The 25,462-nt window shown below is 38.4% G+C and overlaps 1 protein-coding gene across 4 annotated transcripts in view; it reads right to left on the bottom strand.

The window, feature by feature from the left end:
* The window catches only part of EEA1 (early endosome antigen 1), a 77,157-nt gene that overhangs the window by 6,914 nt on the left and 44,781 nt on the right, over positions 1-25,462 (bottom strand). For 3 of the 4 annotated variants that reach the window (XM_075058121.1, XM_075058122.1, XM_075058124.1), the window contains 17 exons: positions 24,486-24,635; positions 23,349-23,468; positions 22,916-23,119; positions 21,512-21,712; positions 21,167-21,280; positions 19,799-19,954; positions 17,738-17,877; positions 16,816-17,146; positions 15,254-15,355; positions 13,618-13,812; positions 12,586-12,768; positions 6,238-6,423; positions 5,637-5,768; positions 3,614-3,799; positions 3,071-3,309; positions 1,489-1,609; positions 1,046-1,144 (listed from right to left, as the gene is read on the bottom strand). In XM_075058121.1, the coding sequence (XP_074914222.1) occupies positions 1,046-1,144; positions 1,489-1,609; positions 3,071-3,309; positions 3,614-3,799; positions 5,637-5,768; positions 6,238-6,423; positions 12,586-12,768; positions 13,618-13,812; positions 15,254-15,355; positions 16,816-17,146; positions 17,738-17,877; positions 19,799-19,954; positions 21,167-21,280; positions 21,512-21,712; positions 22,916-23,119; positions 23,349-23,468; positions 24,486-24,635 (2,859 nt within the window). The remainder of the gene's footprint in view (positions 1-1,045; positions 1,145-1,488; positions 1,610-3,070; positions 3,310-3,613; positions 3,800-5,636; positions 5,769-6,237; positions 6,424-12,585; positions 12,769-13,617; positions 13,813-15,253; positions 15,356-16,815; positions 17,147-17,737; positions 17,878-19,798; positions 19,955-21,166; positions 21,281-21,511; positions 21,713-22,915; positions 23,120-23,348; positions 23,469-24,485; positions 24,636-25,462) is intronic. The other variant, XM_075058123.1, reaches the window with a different exon arrangement.

Genomic DNA, 25,462 nt, shown 5'->3' with positions numbered 1-25,462 from the left:
AAAGAGAAGAAACATACATGCTGCACATCAATAATAGGGCATCGATCTAATAGAGATCACTATCACGTCGAGTCAAGTCTCATGTTTCAGAAGTTAGTTTGAATTTTTCAATAGTAGTTACATAGCACACAGAAGGGCAAAGGAGTAAATCCTTTCTAAGGGGTATAGGAGTAAAATATTCAGACGTGCTTCACTGAGTCGGGAGGCTATACCAGTTTCAGAAATGAACTGGTTGAAGTTCATCCTCCTCTTGAACTTGTTCTGGTCACATAAAACATGTTCTTCTCACATGTAACTACCTGCTTTCACATAGAGAAGTATCCTTGAATCAAAGGATCCAGCAGCCTTTGTTCAAAGACTACCCAAAGAACATCACTGAAATAATGCAGGACAGGGAGAGTCACTTAAGACCAAGTCAGGAAGCACTGCAAAATGAACCTCATGAATATCCCTCATCTACTTCACTGCCAAGTCACTCGTTGAAGGGACGGTTATCTCTGGATGAAGGGCAGACCCTGCCAATTGAGGGATGCCAACACCTTAGCTGACCACAGCTGTCTTTACAAAGAAGGTCTGACTACACACCTAAAACACATCCAGTTGTTTCTTCTGTTCCATGTCGAGTTAGTGTGCAGAAATACAGAGTCACAAAGCACCAGATCATGTTGATGCCTCGTATTTTCACATATATCTAATTTCAACAAACTTACATTCCTTTTATACCTGTAAATCCAGTTTAGACTGCTTATAAATACTGTAAATACCCTTAAAACAGTGTAATTTTGCTTGCTTGCTTATGGGACTGAACTATTAGAACACTGTTTATAAGCTGATGCTGTTAAAATGGCAAAAGAATCATGAATAAAGTAAGCTCCACAAACTTTATTTTTAATATTTAAGGCACTGCATGCCATTAACTGTATTCTGAGATGTCCTGAGTATAAGAACACTATTAAGGCCATTTTCTGAAGTTTGTACCCCGTCTAAGTGTTTGAACACCATAGAGAAAGAAAATCCCCACAGACACACAGTAAAACACACCTACCCTTCTCACTGTCACCGAAAAACCTTTTCCACAGGCCATACAATTCTGTACCTCGTTGTCTTCTGCCCACTTCCTGTTGAGAGCTTGGGTGTGTTTGATCTATACAGAAGATATAAAAAAAAGCATTGTTTTAAAAATCCATGTCTAATTCCTACTAATGTCCTCTATTTTCACTGCACACACTACCCAGTGCAGTATAAAAGCATCAATTCTGACATGATACTGAGAGCTTCTATTTGTTCAGAGAGAAAAATCTTCCAAGTTTCAAAACTATGAACAGATTTAAGAACCCACAGACAGCAATATGGCCCTTCTACACCACAAGTGTGACATCTCAATTACTCTGGAAAGGTAACCCACCACCACCCTGACATGAACTTGAAATGCTCATAAGTTCCTACACAGAAAATCAACAGGTTGAATTGCTTCAAATGAAATTATACCTGTAATGACTGGTTTTCTCGGCCAAGTTCCTGCATTGCTGCAGTAGTGTTGTCCAGCTTTTTCTTCATTTCTACAAGTTTGGCTTGAAGCTTTTCAATTTCTCCCTCACTTTTTATACACCTGAGGAAAAATAGTAAATAGTCAGCTCAAAGCATATGAGGCAACGTACACTGCCTCCTTTGGGCAGGTTGTCATGTCTGAGAAGTTACTCTCATAAAATCCAGCCAAAAATATCTTTGCTGTGAAAAGTTCTTGGATGCCTTGATTGGAAAAACATTCTTTTGTAACAACCAGTTTAAGATTATCTGGCATTGCTCCCAAATATCTGTGGTTTATTAATACCTGGAGCTGCTCCCCAAACCAGTGACAGTACTGAATGCAGTCCATCAACAGCAAGCCCCCAAAAAACATCCCTGCGCCACAGGACACTCGCACGAACCAGTTGCAGCAGATCAGGTCAGACAACAGAGCAGAAAAGAAACCTTTTTCTTTTAGCAAGGCCACCTCCCATCAGCTGAAATTCAGTTAACTGTCGAAATCCAAATTTCAAAGGGTGTTTTTCTGCCAAGCTGTAAAGAGCTACTTGATGAGTTCAGCACAGTATGGCAAAGGATTGCCAAAGAAAGAGGATCTCACTTGAATTGATCCCATCTTTTCCCAAGGCCTCCTGCTCAAAACCTAAATCAGCAAGCTTGACAGTATCGACAAAAGTTTTCCACTCTGCCTTCACCAAACATGTCAGGAAACAAGGACGAAGAAAGCCTCCTGTCTCACAGGTGTTTCTTCTACCCTTGCAATCGCCGCTTTCAGGTAAGTCCCGCTGCCTTGCACGCCTCCTGCTGCCTGAAGAAAAGGTGCTCTCCTTACTTAAGATTTAAATACATTGTAGAGACAACAGCAGAACTGGAGAAGAGACAACTGTCGGTTTTCAGGAGGAAGAAAATGCCTCCTGTGTAAACCTTACCCTATCTAATCCAATTACACGTTCAATCTCCTATCATTGAGCCGTGGGCATACCCAGAAGTCCCTAAGAAAATTCTATGTTACTGGAGGCACTAAGGAGTCTCTCCAGGCTTCAGGATGACTAGTGCATCTACTTGGAGTCAAGGCAGGGTGGCCTCGGAGTGACGGAGAAGGATAGTTAACTCAGGTAGGAGAAGCTCTCTCTGCCAGGTTCACACAACAGCTGAGATGAGAAGCCACAACCTATACACCTCAAAGTTCAGAGGAGCCCAATGGATTTAGAAGGCTCTTACAGATGAGCATAAATCCTCGAGCACAAACACAGAGCTGTGGCTTTGGTGATAAGTAAGGTCCTGATAAGCCTGCCTGATTTTCTACAAAATGGTCACCCCATCAAAGCCACAGAGCACAGTTTGTTCCCAACACCCCTTGCTGTGCTTTGGCAGGGACGACAGAAGGTTGCACTCTGGAAACTGCACCCACAGCCCAGGCACTAGGAACAAACACAGATTTAAACAAAGCATGCATAAAGAATCCCGAATCAATTGAAACAAGTTTTCAGTGTGAGGCTATCCACTTCCCAAACTATGCTTCCACATCGTCATGACCACAGCTTACCTCTCCAGCAACGCTCTTCTCTCATCCTGATTATTCTGCACCGTTGCTTCCAAGACGGCAATGTCCCCCCGTAAATCATCCGTCTGTTTCTCCAGCTCACTCACTCGCCTCTGACTGCTTTGCCACTCTTTCTTCATGGTAGCCAGGTTTTCGTTCAGGGCTGTGACCTGCATGGTGAGCTTGGTCTCCTTTTCCTCATGTTTCCGGTTTTCTTCTTCTTTCTCTTTTTTCTCTGTGTGCTAAGAAAACAACGGAATAATGAAAAACAACCTTCCAAGTATTCTTTCCCTATTTCCTACATTTAATTGAGGCAAAGAATCTTACTGTACTAGAATCACTACTTTTAATCAACAAACTCTATTAGACAAGGCTGTCATCCCGCTGAATTTTCCTACACCATTAAATGCCTCAGATTTCAGACCTTGTCATTTAAAAATTAATGTAATGTGGAACTAAAGTGAACTCTTTGCTCCCTCTCTGTCCCTGAAAGAATCCAAAAGCGTGTTCACAAAACAACAGTCTTATACTCTTTACCATACTAACCAGTTTAGCTTCAATTTCAGCACATTCTTTCTTCAGCTCCTCTTCTCTCTTTTTCAGCTGATCTTTGACAGCTTGATGGTTTTTCTTCTCCTGTTCCAGAGCTGAATTCATATTATCTATTTTGCCCTGCAGCTCTAGTTTTTGATGAATCAATAGCTGTTTTGCATCCTTGAGATTTGCAACCTCCTGTTAGGATACAGAGCTCAAAGTCAAAGTAGCAACACTGAAAGTGTAAATGATTTAAATTCAAATCTACTGTAATAGTTTCCAAGGAGAGGACAGCAATAATCTTTAGTTTTATCACTGGAAGAAAGGATGATTTTATAGCACAAAGTGTCAGTGATTTTCACGATCAAAGATTTTAAACTTTATATTACGAACAACATTCAATTTTAAAAATAAATTTAATATATGTTTCTACTAAAGTAGTGGAAGCCCTGTTGGCTCATTTTCTACAGTTCTTTGAAAAGATACATCCATTGTCATCTTCTAGAGTCTGTTCTAAAATTTACTTCACATTGTTCTCTGGTAGCAATAATGAGGTTAAAAGCTTCATAATGACAATGTAAAAACCAAACACTGATGGAAGAAAGCTAGTTTCTACTAGTCTTAAATGTATAAATAATTACCCTATGTTTTAAGCAAGTAGGATGATACAATTGGTTTTAAACATTAGTTTTACTTGTTCTTCTGTAATAAAACATAAAAAAATCCTGGAGTCGAATAGTTAGTTAAACTTATAGGAATCATTTTCTTTAAAATTACACAGCCAAGCATGCCGGTACTAACAGGGTTGCCAGTTTTCCATAAATCAGAATTCACATCACAAATTAAAATCAACCAAAGATAGCAAGAGAACATATCCTGAGGACAGGGGGATGCCCTACAGATGTATATCTATCCATTCCTTTGTAGGAGATGGGAAACAGAGTATAAGCCTTTAGGAAAGAATTTCTGGTTTAGTCTGATTGCTTGCAGGGAGATCCAGAGATTAATATTAAGCTGCCATTGGTGTGCACACATTTTATATACATCTTCATAAATTTTCTTCTTTAGAATAGAGATTTTAAGAATGTATAGAATTATAATAACCTTTCCCCAAAATCCAAGAAAGTACTGGGTATAGATTGCTTGACAGAAACAAAGTACAAACTTCTATCTAAAAATAAGAGACCATTTTCTAAACACTGGAGAACAAAAGAACATCTGAAACTCATAAGATATCACGTTACTTTCTTTTTATTAGCATATAGGGAATGTCCCTTCATTTATACTTGTGCAGCAACTTAAACTCTGTATGCTTAACAGATGCAAATATAACTACTAATAGTATAATACAGACAACACAAACTGTGGACTTTTAGGAGTGTTTGTTTCTACAGAGACAAAAAATGAAATACGTAGAATGTGGCGAGAAATAGTTTGTTTTACTGAAGACTTAAAATTATTTAATTAAAGCCTCCAAACATTTACCCTTTAGAAAGCTCATTTGATTGTTACAATTTTGGAAGAGAGTTAGTCTTTTATGAGGCTCCTGACATTGTTTCTTCCCCGACTATGACATTTTAAGGCATTTTAAGAAACCTCAGCACATCAAGGGAGTTTCAACTCTACCACATATCCTTGAGAAGTACCAGATGTGCCTAGAATATCTGGGAAACTTCACATTCATGACACTTTTGGACATCTTTTCTGCACTTCAGAATAGTCAAGCAAGGGTATGCACAGTGAATCTACAGTGGAACAGAAGAAAAGCCAGGACATACAACCCATCCTGAAGCTAAGACAAGTTATGTGGTCCACCTGGCCGAGAACACTGGGCACCGGTGCTCCAGGATTATCACTAATCAGGTCAGCATTGCTCAGGAACCTCAACAAAATCTGTATTTTGGTTCCCTTCCCTGTAATACTGACATTTACAGCAACCATCTCTGCAAAGCCAATCCAGGTAACATCTACTGAGCAGGCACATATTTCTTATCAGATCACCAAACACATGAAGACTCAGTTTGTCTCAATATACCTTCTCAAATTCTTGCTTGCAGGCTCTAAGCTCTTCACCCAGTTTAGCACTTTCTTTTTCAAGTCTACTCCTTATTTCCTGGAGCTCTGTTGTTTTACATTTTTCATTAGCCAAGTCTTTTTCTTTCAAAATCTTGAAGAGAAATAAAAAGTGCTAGAAAAGTTACTTCTTCCAAGTTCACAAAAAAAAAAAACCAAAAAAAACCCAAACCCAAACCCAACCAAACAAAAAATATCCAGAGCCCAAAACCTACTTGGAGGCTTTGTAATTAAGGGGAAACAACTGCCACATATCTCTACCCACAGTTCATAGTGCAAACAATTAGCAACATGTTTGCAGTTTTAGATTTAAAACTAATAACGTTTTTCCATCTGTCTAGCCACTTAGAACAAATTAACAGCCTATTTCAAACCCAATTCACTTCAACTGCCTGTTGAAAGTCTTTGCACCAGAGGTTCAGAAAAACTGCCACTGCTATGCACTACAACAGTGCTATGCCCTCAAAATACCCCTTGTTTAGAGATGTAACAGAAATTAATAAAGGGTGCCTGCGTGGGGTTGATGTGTCCGTGTGAAGATTTCAAGAGACAGAGGCATTTACCCTGTCATTCTGAAGATCCTGTAACATTTTGGTCTTCTCACCCAGCTGCTGCTCCTTCTTTGATGCATCCTGCTCCAGTGTAGACTTTGCTTTCTTCAGTTCCTGAATCTGCTGATTATTGCTAGCAATTCGATTTCTGCTGGAAACTAATTCTTCTTGAGCTAGAGCAAGTTTTTCTTCTGTGGACTGATTACAAAGAGAGTATCTGTCAGTATAAGAGCTTCAGATACTCAACATTCGCTTAAACATTTTCCACATGGAAAAATCGTTATCTAGTGTGCAACATTGAGCTCCAAATGTTGACAAAGCATACTTACAGAAACCTCTAGGTTACAAGGTTACCCTAAATAAAAAGAAACTACCACAGTGCCATTTCCAGCAGCAATACCTCACTGTACATATTCCAGCTTGCATCCTTCCACAGAGAAAAGGTGAAAACATACAGAAGGGCAGAGAATGAAAGGCGACTGATGAAAACAGAATGAATTTGAATTTGTTCACAGAAATTTATTTTATTCTCTGGGCAAATCAACTGCTCTATAACTCTAGACAGCTGTTACTTAAGAGGCAGTGAAGCTATACTCTGAAGATTTCAAAAGTCATTCAATGCTATTTTTTACCAATGACTTAATGAAGCTAGTGCTAGGACAAATGTAAAATTTTTGAAAATCCTGAAGTGAAATGTACAAGCTAAAAATGCTACTATCAGGACAAAACGTTTCACAGTCTCAGCTGCATCAGCATTTTAAACACAAAATTTAAAATTCCATTCAAAGTCTACTACAGATTATAATTTAGTTTGTCTCCAACTCTCCTCATTACCTAGAAAAAGAACTCCAATTTATCTTTCTACAACAGGTCACAAAAACCCAAGAAACAACCTAAAACTTGCACCCAAGGGTCATTCTGTTTGCTCACAGCAAAGTCAAACTTTGGGGATCTTCCTGAGTTAATATTCTGGAGGTTATTTTTTTATAAGCCTTCAGCTTAGGCAAGGACTAGCTCCACTTAGAAGGATGTTTTTTCACAAAGAACCAATGAAAAAGAAAAATACAAAACTCATCCTCCACTCCTCCAAAATATTCGTATTCTATGGAAATTTTTGATGCTAAGATACAGAACATGAGGTGAGGAGATTTATTAGTAGTAGTAAGTTTATTACCTTTAGTGCACCAGTAAGTATTTAAATTCTTTCAAGATAAACTAAATTCTTTTTGAAGCTCTTACTTAAATCCTAATCAAACCTCTTGTTGAAGGTTAGTAATTTTAAAAAGAACAATAAGCACAACTTTGACTTCACTTAATTATGCATATGCTTTAGCCACTCCTGTTTTGATTTAAAAACAAATTGATTTCTAATGCCTCCTAACCCTCCCTTAGAATATCTGAAGTATTTTGCCTGAGTCAGACTCAGTTTGAAATGCCAACAATGGAACACAGCTGATTCAATAGCATTTTCAACAACTCCAGTGGCTCTCAAAAAGCTCACACTGGCTTTTGAAATTAATTTGCAGACAAGTTATTTTATTTGCTTTTTGAGCTGTTAGACTTTAACACTTCACAAGGTGTTAACTCAGAAATTTTTTTAAGCAAAATAGGAAGTGCTTTTGCAATTTCAAGCTTTCAGCAGTATGGGTCTTTCAGAAAGCAAAATTATCCCCTTCTGCTCTACTGTGGGCAGTGGAGTACCTTATTTTCCTAACAATGAGAAAGGATGGGAAGTGCAGCAGCATCATATAACACTTTCATGGGAAAACCCAATGGTCTCTGCAGTTTTAGAGAGAAACATAAGGAAGCCACAGCTTTTATTCAAATTTGGGTCCAGTAGAAGAAATGTGGTTACATTCAATTTGTTAGCACAGGATGATGAAATTTGATGAAGTGGATAGTGACACCCAAATTAAAAGCCTCACTTAGGGGACACTCCTCTCTCAACTCTCCCCCCCCCCCCAAGTGTCCACTGGACAGGTTATCTCATTGTGTTTATACCTAGGCTAAGACAATGTAAACGTTCTTATAAGGGGAGCCAGTATTCAGCCTACTCTGCACTGTATTATGCACAAATATTTCTATAATTCAGTAGTTTGTTATATAAGAGACTTGGAATTTTGCATACAATTTAGCATACTATAGCTTACATATATAAGTGTCCCTCAATTGTGCTGTGATTAATGATGCTACCTAGCTTAACTGGGAAACCATTCAATATAATTTTAACAGTAAATCAACCTTCTATCTATTTATGCCTTTCTTTCTGCTTTGCTCAAAAGTGTCTCACAGCATCCTTTGGAAACGAGCAGAAATCTTCCAGCACATGGTTAAACATCCCAGTTATTACCTTTGCTCCTGTCCCAGTCTCGACTGAGACCGTAATTCAGCCCGATTCTTTTGGACTGCTGAGGAGCTCGCATCTTTAACATAAAATCACCTCTCAAAACATCTGGTGGCATTTACCTTATTTAATTACCATTCAGTTTTGCCATTGCTCCCAGAATATGACAGGTATTCTCCCAACAACGTACCCTCAGTCATGAGATTGCTCTTTAGGATGACAGACAAAACCGAATGCGAGGAAAAGGTACAGAACAAAAGAAGCCAATCTGTACTTATTTTTTTAAATAAAAACAGATGCTAGGATGACTGGTACAGAGTTTAAATAAATAAAAAGATAAGATAGCACAGTCTGATTCACTACAACTTGGGGCGTTGCAGTACAAATAATAGTGCCAACACCAGAACTGGTCCTAGCTGGGTGATAAGACCTGGATTCATTCCACCTAAGTGAGGTGCACAAATGAGCGTTTTAGTCTGCGTGCTCTCTGATCCCAGGCCACAAGGAGAGACATGAAATTATTCACAGATGCTAACCTGATCTCTCTTCACTTCCTAAGAAGAAGGGTTAGACTGACTGTAGGCAACTTTGGCTCCTGACGTACAGACCTGAGGTTTGGCAGCACGAATATTGTCCCAGAACGTCCGCTGAAGATACACTGACAGCGATGCCAATATTGGCGGCAAAGAAACATTCTTTTGAGAATACAGAGGAAACCAGGACTGAGTACAAAAAGCACAAATGCCAAGACTGAAGGATACTTGGCAGACCTCAGGAGAGCAGGATTCACACAAAGTATGTTTGCACTAACTCAAAATCAAGGCAAAAATAACAGTTCTGCATTTTCATTAATGCTTCTATATGCTTTTTCCACAAAAAAAAAATATTTTGTGCGCGCATATACAAAAGATATTTATATATTATACATATATGCATATACACACACACATATTTTTATATATATGTGCATATATATACAAAAAAATGTAGTAGTATTCTTTATTATATATGTATTTTTTTTATCAAAACCCATAGCTTTTACAACAAGCACTCAAATCCTACCCGATTTCTTTTTCCAGTCACAGAGACAAAAATGTACGAGTGTAGTTACTGTTACAGACTGTGCATTTTTAAACCAAAGTAAATTTGCAGCAAACAGTACCCCTAAAATTACAACTACATTCTCACTTCTGATTTTGTTACAACACTTCTCGCTTTTCCTCTGCAAGACTTAACAGCTTCAAAGTTTGCATCTGGCTACCGCTACGTAGCTCGGATCTTCTGTTGGGGAACCAGAAACCAGGGTGCAGCCATGCTGCTGGCGCTGCAGAGAGAGGCTGCTCTCCCTCACGCAGTGCTGTATCTCCAACTGCAGAACTCCACTGAGGCATACATTTACTTTTCAATCACACCCAGCCATCCCAGCAGTGATATTCCGAGCAGATGCCAGCAGATGGTGCTCGGTGTACAGCCCAGCTCCTGCCACCCCCCCAAGAACCAGACCTACCACCCCACTCACGTCACCCATACGCTGCACCGTCCATCCCCACGCCTGAGACCTTGGCCTCACCAACGGCATGGTGCTACACCACGGGAGAATATTTAAGTTTTCCCTCGTAGTGTTTTTAACTAAAGAAAACCGAGCACTGCTAAGGATCTCTCGATACAGCCTGGCAATGCCTGTCCCGGACAGTGCTGGGCTTCTAACCGTGCTGGCTCAACACAGCTGTGTAGGGAGTTCGTATCTCCACTAAAAATCCTCCACCGAAAGACACCCAAGCTCACCACACATATACATTTTAAAAACTTCTACTACTGCCTACTAATAAGACTAAGGCCAGTCTGAACCCCAGCCCACCTACCAGCTTCAGTTCCAAATTTTAATCAAAAGCCATAGCTCTGGCTCAAATTATCTTTTTTTTTTTTTGAGTAACTTGCCCAAGGCAAAAAAAGCCAGACAACTGACTTTGAATTGGACTGTGAAACTACCATAAAGTTCTTCTGACGTGAGTGGCATTTTGATATTCAGCTCTGAAGACCAACATTATCATGCTGAGGCTTTCTGAATGTGCTTTTTCCTTTGCAGTCTTGTAAGATAAGTTATCACTGCTTCTTTAGGTCAACATTGCAATGAGGCAGCACATCCATGAAGGAAGATCAGCTCCCCACCTTTTCCCTCTTCTACATTTTACAGAAAAATGTGGTGGCAAGCAGACCTCACTAACCCCAATTAATATGTGTTTTTAGAAATCTTTTTAAAATCAAGCAAACAGCCTCCAAGTTCTATATCGCATCAGTACTGAGGACCCCAATCTTCCTCAGGCTTCTCTAGGCTCCACTGAGACTTACATAATAAATCAAGTTACCTGACTGTTCATCTTGAAAATCTTGTTTTCCTGTTGCCATCTCCTTATTTTACCTTTTTGCATAGATGTTCTCTCTCTCTCTCTCTTGCTACCATCCCCATTCAAGTTTCAAAGCATGTGAGACGCCTACCATCCTATTTTATACTTGCCAGAACTAGAAGTCATCAGGCTGGTTTAATAATACTTCTTCAGAGCTATTTTTGCACCAACCAGTACTTAAATGAAAACTATACCAAAAATCCCAGTTACTGAGCACATCCAATGCTTTTACAGGTCATTGCATTACCAAACATTGACCTAAATGCACTGCAGGAAATTAACTCACAGAGGGACGTGTGCTATAGTAACTAACTGTAAAAAAGAGTATCTTTAAACCATCATTGCTTGTTAAGCATGCGGAAGTTCTTCACAATTTAACACACTGATTCAACCAAGCTGCACTGAAAGTAAAGCTTCTGTAACCTGCAGGGAAATGTGGGAGGTAATCTAATGCTCTACAGAGGAGGAGTAAGATTAATAAAACTCCAATGACCTGTATGTAAAAGAGCTATTTGTCTTTTTCTTAAAATAACCCAAACCTGGAGTTTGGCTAGAGCTCCACAACTCACATGGTCCTACCTGAAACGGCCACAAGACCTTTAACGATTTCAGTGGTGGGACCGAAAGGCTCCACTGGGACAGGTGAAAGGGAGCGATGACATCTAAGCAGTGACAAAAGGCTCCCTTTATACATCCCGAAGCAAAGTGAAGCTGACATCTAAACCAGATCAGACCATCTGTCCTCCCGAAGTGCCTATTTCTCTCCATAAACTTCAGAAGAGCCTAGAACAACAGCGTCAGACACAGACAAAGCTGCAGTGGGATTCGTCTGAAGTGAAAAGTGCCAAAGCTACACATCTTGCCAGTAGTCGGCCAGTATCTGCAGCACAGTATGTCCTGGGACTAACTGGAGCATTGGGTTAGCACTGACATGAAGGAGGGGGACCGAAAGGACAAAAGCACCTTTGCTAACTGACTTGACTCCCAGCAATACCTCTTCGAAGGCACTACACCCTAATGCCAATTCAGATAAATTCAGCTTAGGAATAGCAAAAACTTCAAGGACTAAGTTTGGACACTTGTATTCCAGGCAGGACCCTAAACCTACTGTTTCTATTAGTTTGACATCTCTGAACGTCCACAATCAGCCAGGAAGAAGCGGAAAGGGCAAGGACACGGGAAAAGACTGACAACTAAAATTTTAGTTCAATCATCTAGAAGATAGTGGTTACTCACATGCTGGCAGACTTTGCCCTAAACAGCTATGCTGTTTAAAGTCATTGAAAGCTACAATATATAACAAGGAAAAGCAACACAAAAAAATTAACTCTTACAGTAACACAAAAATAAATCACCTTTCACTTTGCTGCTGCACAAATGCAAGGGTATTTCAGGTAAACTGGCAAATACCCTTGGCTTTAAATTAGTTTCAAGATATCCTTTGTCCCAGAGGAAGGGATTGAACAGCACTAAATTCTATATATAGCAGAAGAGCTTTTTTCTGCCTATACAGTTCTTGCACTGCTTCTTGGTCTTCAAAATCTGTATATCTACTTCAAGATCTGTTTGTATCTACTAAATCACATAGGACATTAAAATGACCGTAAGTACCTTAAGGTCTTGCCTAGTTGCCAGCAGCTCAGACTCTTTCCCATAAAGGTCCAGCTGCAGCTTCTCCATGTTTTCCTTATGTTTTTCATGGGTCTTCTGTAAGTCTGCTAGCTTGACTTTCTCTGCTTTAAGCTCCTGTGCTGACAAAATAGACTGCTGTTGCAGTTTATTCTCCAGTTCTGCCTGAAACATAAGCATAGGAAGTTTCAGTCAAATTTAGAGACAGTAAAGTAAGCTTAAACATTTCAATAAACTTCATTTCTACTGCAAGACAAGATTTTTTTTTCCCACTTACAAAATAGCAGTTCAGTAATTTGATGTTTGTGATTTTACATTTAATATTTAGTTTTAAAGTTAACAACAAAATTTAATTCATGTCAAAAGACTAAGTGAAACACATTAAGACCGAACATTAAAAATCTAAATAATGTTTCCAAGTTTCCACAGACTGACTAAAGCACAAATATGATCACGTAGCATAGGGCAGCCAAAGCTGGAGCAACATTTAACAGTGCATGGCGCAGAACACAACATTCCCTAATGTTGTAAGACATCTGAACTCTTTCCATTATGGTTTATGAGTTTCATACTGTCACTCAGATAAATTCTTTTGGTATAATAAGAGAAGACTTGGTTTAAAGCTGCCATGAACGTTCCAAAACACTGCGGGGTTTGTCTAAACTACTCTCACAAAATTCTCCTGCTTTACAAGAAAATGGCAGCTCTTGCCTCATAGCATGCTCCTGAAGCAAAATAAACACAATCTAGCCATTTTTATCACTTTATTGAAACTCAATTCCTACAGAACTCATATTTCAGCACTGGTTCTTTTTACTTTATTTTTGTTGTTGTTGATGTTGTTTCTGTCTCCAACAGCATCTTAAGACCTTGTTTCCACATCCTGACCTTATCATTTCCAACTAGAATACAGCAAACAGCTGTTTATCACAAAGTTATTGACATAAAAGCTGCGGCGTTTATCAGAGAGATTTACATTAGTTTTCTTAAAGGAGTAAGAGAGGCCAGTCTTACCTTTTCTAAAAGGGCAGTTTTTAATTCAGCTTGCAGTGTCTCACTATGTTTTTTCTTCTGCTCAAAAGATTCCTTTAACTCTCTCAGCTTTCCCTGGAGATGTTGCTCACTTTTTTCTTTCTCCTTCAGAAGACCCTGAATTTCCAGTACTTGCGCTCGTGCTGAATCAAGTTCTATCGACAACTGCTTAGAAATCTATATTCAAAAATATTAAATAACTGTATATAATTTTAATTTAAACCACTATTTGTACATGCTGTAGTGTGTGAGACTGCCTATTGAACTGTGTGGATGACAAATTACATAGCAAACAGACAACTTCAAAAAGCAAACAGACAACTTCACAGATTAAAAACTAGTCAAAGCTGTTAAAGCTGAAGATACAGCTTTAGGAAACCAGCTCCCAAAAGACTGCTAGAAGTTGGGGAGAATCCCCTGATTATAGGAACCTGAAAGCTTTGCCCTACTCTACTTTTCTCTAGGCATCTGCTACTTTCCTTTGCCAGAGACCAGATGCTAAGCTATACCTTTCTTACAATCCAGTATGCCCGCTCTTACGTTTTTACAAAGAGTTGCAGATTATTTACAAAGAGTTGCACCATCCCACAGTGCCACTGCTGCTACCTTCTGCTTCAGAGCTAGCTGATTGAACACTGGCAAGTAGATTTTGAGAGCTACAGTAACACATTAAAATCATCTGTTATTCCCAATTTCCTACACCTTAGAGCAACTGCAGTCTTTTTTCACCATTCAAAATTAAGAGTAGGCAACTCTTCTCAAGCCAGCAGTGGTCTGGGCTCTCCTGCTGCTGACTGCAGCAGATACCAAACTCATCCTCCTGCCCTTGCCCCAGAGGACCACAGTGCTTCTGCGGAACGAGAGAGGAGCCAGGGCAGCAGCAGCAGTAGTCACAGAGCAATCACCATCGCACCTCCACATCCACAAACCCTCTTCCAGGCAGTAAGAGTCCATCACAGTCCATCAAACTGTGTCCGCTATCGTACCTCTTCTGATTCCTTTAGGAAACGGCTGACAGCTTGGGTAAAGAAATCCACAAAAGCGGATTTGGCCTTCAGGCTGCCAGCTGGACTACATGATTTTGCAGCCTGATTGCTCATCTTTAAAAAAGAAGTGGTCCTTATGCAGTCACAGGTAAGTGACTTAACACAAGTCTGCAAAAGCAACTAAATCCTTCAAGGATATCTGAAAAATATCCTGTCAACCACACAGAGAACGTACTGATTAGGTCTGAGACTGAAACAGATCTAAGGATATGAGATAACAACTTCTATTGTATGAAAAAAAAATGAGGACATGGTAATACCAAGTAACTGTTTCACTAATGAAAAAACCCGAAGGGCTAAAATCCCCTAAGGTATGCAAGGCACAGAAGTTAGGATTAAAACTTGTATTTTAAAGCTTCATATTAACATCTAGGAAATTTTTAGTATCACCTTATTTTCTTATATCCACACCTTATATCACCTTTTAGTAAGACCTTTGTGCCCCAGGTAGATTACAATTTGAGAACTGCATCCTCTTTATCTCTCATCAGTCCCAGCACATGAAACTGAAAACAAACCTTTTAAACATTGTTATTGGTTTCTAGATTTTTGAAATTAAGCGGACAGCTTACCCCCTCCTTTTTTTCCAGTGAGTTTTTCAATTCATTCCTCTCTTTAGCTACGGACTCTGTTTGTAGCTGGAGCTGGTGTTTTGCTTCTTGACAAGATTTTTCCTAAAAAACATAAGACAAGGAAATATTCCTGTGAGCTTCTAAGACCAGCTACCCGGTATTTTTGCAGGATCTACAAAGCCTTGAAAACTAATGCTTTCCTTCTCAGTTGCAGACATATTTTCAGCTCAAAACTTCAACAGTGGTAAATCTGAACACAGCTGATACCCTGTACTAAGAAACGCAGCCCTGCGCCGAAGAGTTTTTCTGATTAGGGATAGTCTCCCTGTTCAAAGCTGCTGTTGGCAGCCCTTCTCCTTTTTGTGGGAAGCAGTAGGCTCATTGCTCTCCTCAGGATCCAAAATTTCTTGATGTTCTAAAACTCACAAGCAAGTACATTTGGGGGACTTGTATGCAAATACAATTACATTTTAAGCCCAAATACTATGCACTTAAGACAGTGGTGAGCCTCCAAATGACTACAGAATTAGAAGCAGAATCTGGACTCCTATCTTTAAGTCTAAATTGGGGAGAAAATCCTTCAAGTTTTTAGCAGAAACAAATATTTAAACAGCAGTAACTAAGTAAAGCAAACAAAAAGGCTTATCTTAAAAAGGTGAAAGAGTAAAGGAAAAAATGTTATTTTTAACTAGGAGCAGAATTTTTTTTAGATCGGAATAAAAGCACCTCTGACCGGGTTCTGGGAAATGGTGACATGTAAGATGAGAAAGGAACGAGAAAGACACCCCTACCATGTCTGAGGCACGGGCGTCAGAACAACTGTAAAAGAAAATCTATAAAACATGTATTCATATAGTGCCCATTCGTATCACCAACAAAGCAAAAGAGGCAAGAAAAAGGTGTATTTTAAGGCTAGTAAGAGTTCACTTTCCTTACCATAATAGGTTACTCTGGTGACCAAGCACTTGTTGTTACACCGCCACTCATGAGACCTTTCTGAAACTCAAATAATTCTAGTACTCTGATAATACCTTAAGCTAGGCATCTCCCCAAACAACAGACAAATGTTTCTCTGCCTGCAGTACGCAGCCCTCCAGCATGCCCAGACAAGTGCACAGAAAGGTTCTATGTACAAAGACTCCAGAAAGGAAACTAAAATGACCTCAGAAAAATAACATCTTCAGTACAGTGGCACTATAGCAAAGGGTTTATAACTTTGTGCTGTTATAATATGGCTGATGTATTTTTAAAAAGGGGGACATTTCCCATCAAACCGTTTCACCAATTGTCTCCATTTAGTTTCTTCACCATATTAAAGGCATGCAGCAAGAAAAAGGGATCCTGTTGTGCGATATGTTTGATGTTTACTACTGTAAACATCCGGACAAAAATTTAAGGTAGGACACATGTATAAGCTACTAAAAATCAAATTTGTTTCTCCTTAAGGCAATTAATTTCCATGCATTGTCATTGCATGTACGCTGTTTTCAGACAGAAAGCAAAGTCATTTTATCAGACTGTAAATACACCAAACTTAATGTCTAATGAAAGAAACCACTAACCATTTCTGCCACAGCAGCTTTTCCTTTTTGTATTTCTTTTTCTAATTCCTCCTTTTTTTTTTTGAAGGATTCAGAACTTTTTGAGAGCTTGTCTTTGGTAGCTGTAAGGTCCTTTAATAGAGTATCTTTCTCTAATTTCACTTGTTGGAGCTCTGATGTTGCTGCTTGCATTTTACAGTCTAATTCCTTGAGTTGTTTACTTGTATCTTGATTTGATTTCTCAAGATTTTGTTTCAGGCTGGCCTTCTCCTCCTCTTGCTTTGAAATTTGCTGTTTCGCTTGTTCAAGGGCCTCAGATTTCTTCTGCAAATCCAATTTAGCATTAGACATCCTGCAAATACAAACAGAATTTTTTTTTTTTTTAATTCTTCTTCACAGGTTCTTTTGTATCATTAAATACCTCTATTATTTCATATATTAACTTCAAAGCATAGCTTTTTCATCCAGAGCATGGGGATTTTGTCTCTCCAATGAAGACATGCCAGCAACTCTAAAAACTATTTTGAGATGGATTTTTCTTCCTCAAGTATAATGTACAGAAACTACCCCTTTGCTGCTTATGCATAAATTGCAAATTAGTCTTTGAAAAAAGTTGCAGAGCTATGGATATTTAAAGATGGACCTCACTACATCAAACCGTTCAGATATTTAGCTGACAACAGGCACAGTGAATAAATTGAAGTGTATTGAATCACAGCAGTCAGTGATTCACATAAGACAACATGGCAGATGGAGTCTGCATGGCATACAGAGTGAAAGAAAACAGGTTGGATAAAACTCAGTTCTCAGAGCAGAGGGAACACATCACTTATCTACGATTTGAAGAAATCACAGGAGAGAACAGCAAAATCTCAACTCTAGTCCGAAGCACTCTGGTTTTACGTCTGAGTTTGAAAAGTACTATAACAAAGGAAATGCATACACTTCTCTTGCTGCTTCAAGTTGTTTACTCAGTTCTGCTGTTCGGAGGTCTAATTCTGTAGATTGCTGTCGCTGCTGCTGTAACTCCTGAAGAGCTTGTTCTTTGCTTGCTTTGGCATCAAGAATGTCAGCTTCAAGTTTCTGAGAGAGAAAAATAAAAAGTTAGAGCCATCAGAATACAACCAACAAAATAAAAACAGTAATAAAAAACAGAAGTCATCTAGTCTGTGAGTAGCAGTCTTTACTGTAGAAAGCAGTCACAATTCCCACACATCGCCTCCCTATTTCATTAGTTTGCTATTTATCTTTCATTATTTAGTTCCTGCAAATCTCGCTCCTCCAGAACTGAACTATTTTGGTAAAACGTTCTGAAGTCATCTTTAAATTAAAGGCCAAGCAGCCATTTTACTGCAAAATAATAGATTAAAAGCAGAATCTTTAAAGAGCTTATCCAAAACACCTATACAAAAAAAGGCCATACACAGTGCTCAGCTTTGGGGTTGGGTTCTCAGCCACCATCAAGTAGTTTCAGCAGTTTCAAATGACTGCTGATTTACATATGCCAAGAACTCTGCCATTCTTTATAACAAAAACAAAGACATGAACTACAGCTGTGAAGAAACCCTGGGCTCGCCTGGAAGAGGTTTTGGGTTTTTTTTTTTCCAAAGGTATTTGTTCATTTACATGGAGTATAAAGAACACAGGAGTCTTCAGCAAATGGGCACTGCTTAGACTCTTCAACACACTAGCTGTTTTACAGGCACTTCTGCTTTCATGCAGTGGCCATAAAACAAAATGGCCAAGTTTCTCCAAGAAAATTCCCGAGGGCTTTTTGTTTTCTATTTTTTTTTCTATTTTTTTTAAATACCATGCATTCAACTGGAATAATCCCAAAGAATGGTGATGATGCCAAGATTTTACACAGAATTGCATTCCTGTTGACAGCATCAACAACCCTGCTCAGTTTCACACTTCAGCTACCGGGAACCTCGTAAAATCTTGTGCAAGCAAGCACTGTATTCCTCCCGAGCATTTGTGTCTGCTGGTTACTTGTGAAACTTTAGCAAAAGGAAGAAAAATAAAAGCACAAATCAAAGTGGGCAGAGAAAAAAACAGTGTGCAAAAGAAGAGAGATGGAAGCACAAAATAATTATGCTGACAATGCAATGTATGACAGCATTATTTTTTAATAGCATTGGATTTAAAATCTCATATGGGGAAAACAATCTTCCTTCTCTTCTATAGTGCACATAAGCTAGGAAAACCACTGAACTCAGTCTTGAGCATATATACTACAAATCTCCCTGAAAACAGACAGACAACACTGCAAAACCAATTCTGCATTGCTCCTAAGATCCCTGTATCATATGCTTTTATATATTGTGAATTTTGACTACCAAGAATTTAAAAAAAATACTGAACAAAGGTTAAAGCCCAAATTTAAAAGCTCTCAAGCATTAGGATTCATTCATATCCTTAACTGAAAATACTAGTATCTCAAAACACCAAAAGGTTCTGCAAACCTGCCAGAATTATGTGTACTGTAGAAGAAAAACTGATTCCAGAACTGGAATGCAAAACTGAAGATCAAGTTAGAGGAAAAATACCGATAAATAAATCTTGATAAAAAGCCTCTGTAGAAGCCTACTGGAAGGCTTTAGAAATAAATTAAACCAGACAGGTAGTGTTAATTTGGGCTAACCAATGTAACACGTATTCCCTGCTACCACTTGTAAAGTGTATAAGCTTGAACTTGAAGACTCTAATTTTGGGATGTATTCGTGTTCCCTCTCATAACACTTTCAGGCAGCACAGAGGTTGGTAGAAGCACACATACAGGAAAATGACAGTATAGTGGCAATGTCCTAAGCCTATCTTCTTAGTGTGATGTGCTAGCATGGAAGAAGAGGAGAACAGGATTAAACAGTGGATCAGGAAACACTAGTGAAAAAGAAAACCTACAAATCCTTCCCCCATAATTTGAGCACAGCTTTTATCACATACTACCGAACAGCAGAGAACATCAGTTTCTGTAAGCTCAGATACTGAATTCAATACAAACCTTAATCTGTCCCTCTAGCTCTTCAGTTTTCTGTTCTAAATAAAGATGTTTCTCCTTGTACTCTTTAAGATTGGCTTCCAGCTGAGCACAGTATTCCTGCTTGTCATTTAGCTTAGCTGTAACCTGATCCAACTGAACGCTGACCTTATTTAACTCCTGAGGTAAAATAAAAACACAAGGTTGTTAGTTTTTAAATAAATTCCCAAAATGACTAATGTCATATATGCTTTAAATGATCTAACATGTTCAAATTAAAAAGGAAAATAATGTTTCTTTTTTATTCTGAGGGACAGGAAATTGAGAGGGGAAACAAACGTGCAAAAATTCTCTCTGTTAAACTGATGAAATTTCTTTTGAAGCCTCAATATTCCTCTCAAACATTACAGGCTGTGGGCTAAATCTTAACAAAGGTGTTTTAAGTTATAAATGAAAGAAGAATTGTAGATAATAAATACACTAGATGCTGCAGTTTGCATAACATTAACTAGAAAGTAACACTACAAAACCTTAGAGAAATTTTTTGCTGTCTTCATGAAATCAAGCACCATCGAAGAGGAAAGCCAACACCATGGAAACAGTCAGTTCTCCACATACCAGAGATGATTTCAAACCATTTTGTTCAACACAAAACAATGTAATTTCCGCAAGAGACACGAACACATTCACCTAGTAACCACTATGATGACATCTACATCAAAGCTCGCTGCTCTCCAACCGAGCTGATTTATTTAATTATTAATCAATTATTTAATAGTTGCAAAAAGAGGTTTTCTGTTTACAGCAATGAATTACATTCCCACACTAAAAAATGGTGCTATGTTAGCTGGATGTTTCCATGAAGACCACAGCAGCACCAATTCTAACAATGCAAATATTTGATTCAGCAGCTACTGGAATGCCTCACTAGGATTAACACACATTAAAACATGCAATTTTAACAACAGCCTTTTGTTTTTTTGTGTCAGTTGGCACACAGATAATTATTTCTGAGTTCAGGCATCTGATTCTGAATTTATCTGAATCTGCAATAACAGTTAAGAGTTTTCACTTTTACGCAGTGCATTCTACAATCTTTTCTTCATAATATACAGGTAAAAATTGAATTGTAGCCCAACAGGACAGCTTAGATTCTGAACCATAATCATACAGGAAGGAGTAGATTCCCAAGTAAATTCTTTACACTGCAAAATATATCTGGTCCAGATTACAGCAAAAAGAACTGAATACATATCACATGGTTAAAATATCCTAAGTCACGATTTCTAAATGCTTATTCACGTTTGTTTAGTTTGTAAACAGACTATTCTTAGGTTTTTAAGTAGTTTTTTAGGTAACACAGAAACTTCATGTTTATATGTTGCTTATAACCTGTTGCTTATCTTGCAGTGCGTGCTGGGCAGTGTCCAGATGATTCTGAAGATCCGCTCTTTGAGCAGCTTTCGATGCTTCTGCTGAAAGTAACAATTCAGTCTTTGCTTTTACCTGAAAGACAAGTTGTATTTCACTCAAACATCTATTTTACCGTAACTCATTTTAATTTTTTTATACTCATCAGTAAGTTTAATAGTAACATCAGTAGCTTTCATGTGCTAGTGTAAAAAAAAAAAAAAAAAAAAAAAAAAAAAAAAAAAAAAAAAAAAAAAAAAAGGGAAGAAAGATTTTCAAGGTTTAGACAAATATTTAGCATCACCAGACAGTATAGAGTTCCTTTACCTGTACATCAAGTTGTGATACTTTCTCTTTACTTTCATTTAGCTGGCTGGTTAGTTCAGTGATGTTTGCTTCCAGGGAAAGCACACGGTCTTGAGCAGCTCTTAGATGTGCCTTTTGCTCCTGCACTTGCTCATGCAAATTCTCTTGGGCTTGTTTATGACTTTCTGATTGATTCTTCAGCTTCTCTGTCAGCTGAGTTACCTGCAGTGAAAGGAGGTAAGGAGAAGAGAAAGCTGGAAAAGCATGTCCAAGGAAGTCATATATCTTTTAAATTTTAGCATGTCTTATCATGGCTCTGGAGACTCAACACTATCACACTGCTTTTTCTGAACTATTACAGTAAAGTTATATTGTACACAATACCACAATTTAAATAGGTTACCAATGGAAAATGTAAGCAAAAGGGAATCATCAATTTGGCCCTATTATAATAAAACCAAAATACTAAGGGGACAACAGATGCAGACTAAACTGAATTTTGGTGCTGAAAGTAGGAATTAAGCCTCTTTTTAAAATAAGAAAAACAAACATGTATATGTATCCAAAAATTATTTGTAAATACATATTACTAGCATATTGTCGTGGTTTAATCCCAGCCAGCAACTAAGTACCAGGCAGCTGCTCATTCACCTCCCCCTCATCCAGTGGGATGGGGGAAAGAATTGGGAAAAAAAAAAAAAAGGTAAAACTGATGAGTTGAGATAAGAACAGTTTAGTAGAACAGAAAGGAAGAAGAAACTAATAAAGACAACAACAACAATAATAAAATGACAATAATAATAATAATAAAAGGATTGGAATATACAAAACAAGTGATGCACAACGCAATTGCTCGCCACTCACCGACCTATGCCCAGTTAGTTCCTGAGCAACGATCCAGCCCACAGGCCAACTCCCCCCAGTTTATATACTGGGCATGATCTCACATGGTATGGAATACCCCGTTGGCCAGTTTGGGTCAGCTGCCCTGGCTGTGTCCCCTCCCAACTCCTTGTGCCCCTCCAGCCTTCTTGCTGGCTGGGCATGAGAAGCTGAAAAATCCTTGACTTGGTATAAACACTGCTCAGCCAAAACTGAACACATCAGTGTGTTATCAACATTCTTCGCATACTGAACCCAAAACACAACACTATACCAGCTACTAGAAAGAAAATTAACTCTATCCCAGCTGAAACCAGGACACATATGTACATAGGAAACACCTAGGAATTCCTTCCCCTATGCTGATAGCAAGGAAGACACCAAAAGACAAGCCCTGTGAAATTTACAATAAGATCTTTACAGTAAGTGTCAAAGAAACAGCAAACTACAGAAAAGATTAGTGTCATATCTGATGATAGAAAAAATGGAAACAAGATTCAATAATTAGAATGAAAGAAAGGAAACAAGTCTCCGAGTTCTTACCTGTATTTGCAATGCATGGTTTTTCTCTTGCAGCTGGTTAAGAACTGCAGTTTCTCCTTCACCAGCTTGAATTTTTGCATATAAGTCTTCTCTTTCTTTTTCTAGCAGAGAGATGTTTTCCTTGCTTTTTTGAAGCAAAGCCTCAAGATTTTGAATTTTTTGGTCCTTATCTCCAATTTGTCGTAGTACTTGCTCCAAATCATTCTAGAAAATCGCATAATAGCTTCCTTAATTATAAGGACCTTAGAGGTTATTCCTAATGCATAAAATGTTGGATAAATTTATTAATCATCTTCCGTATATTCTGTTTTAGATTTACACGTTACTTTATTGAAACTAGTATAAGTCATGCAAGTCACTTTTACAGAGAAAACATATTTAAAATAATGAAATCTGAAACCTACTTTCATATTAGGACACATAACTATGTTACCTGGGCTTCTCGTAGTTTTGCTGTAGTATTTTGCTGAAGTGTCTGCTGTTCCTGGTGCTGCTGTTTTGCCTTGTCTAATTGATGTTGCAATTCTGTGGAATTTGCTGCTTTTTCCTTTAGCTGAAAAAGAAACAAAAACAGAAAACAAACAAACAAACCAGACTAATGAGTAAACGAGCACCAGTCAGTATGCCAATAGTGCTCCATGTCCATTCTGATGCTAAAAGATTTTAGTCTAAACATTAATATTTGAAAACTGGTATAAAAATAAAACTGTGTAATGCTAGTTAAAAAATCAAAATCTAACCAAAGCATTCATTACTATTAATAGGTGAGATTCTATATCACAAGCAAGAACTATGAAACAACTATCAGACATATATGTATTTTAGCTCTCAAAAATCTAAAATGCCAGAGATTTTTAGTAAGTTTTTTCCAAGAGTTGTTAAGGTGTAACATGACTGATAATATAGGTACCTGTAAAACAACATTATTATTACTATTATTAGCAGTTTTAGTAGCAACTTCTGTTTAGCAGTCTCTCCACTTCTATACTGGTCAAGGCTTTGCAAATTAGCTACAGAAAAGCTTTAAAGCTTTGACAACGTACCACTTACATATTTGGCCAATCCCCATACAGGCAGCAGAAAATCAGCAACATATACAAGATGCTCATTAAAACAAACAAAAATTATTAAAACAAGTGTTTTCTGCCCATCCACCCCACTCAGGTTCTTAACTATCAATGACCTGCTGTGCCATGTTTACTTTTTCCTCATGTAGGGCTTTATCTTACAAAGATATCTACACACAAAACTTTACCCATGTAGGCTAACGTGCATCTAAGTCTTTTTTTCTTAAGATCCTTAGACAAAGCTTGTAAGTGCAATATGCACATCTTCTGTTCATCTGTAAAGCACCATGAACATACATGCATCCGATGAGCATTTAGCCTTACAAAAATCTGTAATGCAAGTGGCATTTAGGCAGATTTTGACAATTTTACTGTAAGACTTTAACAGTATTAGTCAAATGAAATTCCCGTAAGGACAAACTTTATAAACTGCAACATCACAAGTGTATATACAGGCTACTATCAGAACCAGAACAAAACAGAGTCTGCATAAAAGCCCCTACCTGCTCTTCAGCACGAGAAAGTTTTAATTGCAGATCAGCGACCTGCTGCTCTTTGTCCATCAGTTTCTCGCTAGACAGCTGCCTCTGTTCCTTCAGCCGCCCATGCGCTTCCCCTAGCTGGCGCTCTGTTTCAAGAAGTTTACTGTGCAACTGGAAAAAAAAAAAAAAGTCTTTTTTTTAGTCATTCTTTAGCCAACAGCGCTGTATTTTAGACTCACTTTGTGCAGTGTTTACCTTAAGTTTTCATAACCCAGAGTAAAACAACTACATGAGCTCCTGAAGTCACGTATGTACATCATACACCTCAGAAAAACAAATTATGTTAAAGAACAGCATCAACTGCACAAGCATAACAAATACTCAAAAAAGTAGGTTGGATGGACTCAGAAACATCCTCATTTATCTACAGAAGCCCTTCAATATGAGTTACAGAGATTTACCAGAAACACAAAGAGGGCAATCCTTCGAAGGCATAAGGACTATCACGTAAAACAGTGATGCTTAGAGCAACCTCATCTTGCACAGCGCCCACCCTCACTCCTGCAGATCCAGTGGCTGAAGCACCATGCCTTTACCTGCTCTGCTGGCTCCCACAATATTTACATTGCTAGACTAGTAAGAGCATAATTCTTAGCTTGACCTGGCTGCGTCAACGGCATTGTATCTCTGCAGAGAAGAGACAGATGAACCTTCAACGTAGGGTACGTGGTAACTTCCATGGCTTATAGTGCAGCACCTCCTAGGAGCAGAGAGTAAGTAGGGACCTGCGCTCTTCCAGCTGGACGTAAGCCTGCCTCATCATTTTTTCAGTCATCAGAAGCAGTAGTGCACCATCTTCAAAGTGCAGGGACAGCCTTTTACTATTCACCGTTACAAAAAGCTCTCTCTATCAAATCGGCTGTTCTTCTATTTGAAACCGTCACTAAAGGTCCTGGGTTACCTCCTGCCTGCTTCTACATGAACACATTCACGGATAC

The sequence above is a fragment of the Buteo buteo genome, chromosome 26 (assembly GCF_964188355.1).
Source record: "Buteo buteo chromosome 26, bButBut1.hap1.1, whole genome shotgun sequence".
Classification (NCBI taxonomy): domain Eukaryota; kingdom Metazoa; phylum Chordata; class Aves; order Accipitriformes; family Accipitridae; genus Buteo; species Buteo buteo.
The sequence above is the reverse complement of the archived record's forward strand: the minus strand, read 5'-3'. Positions and strand labels throughout refer to the sequence as shown.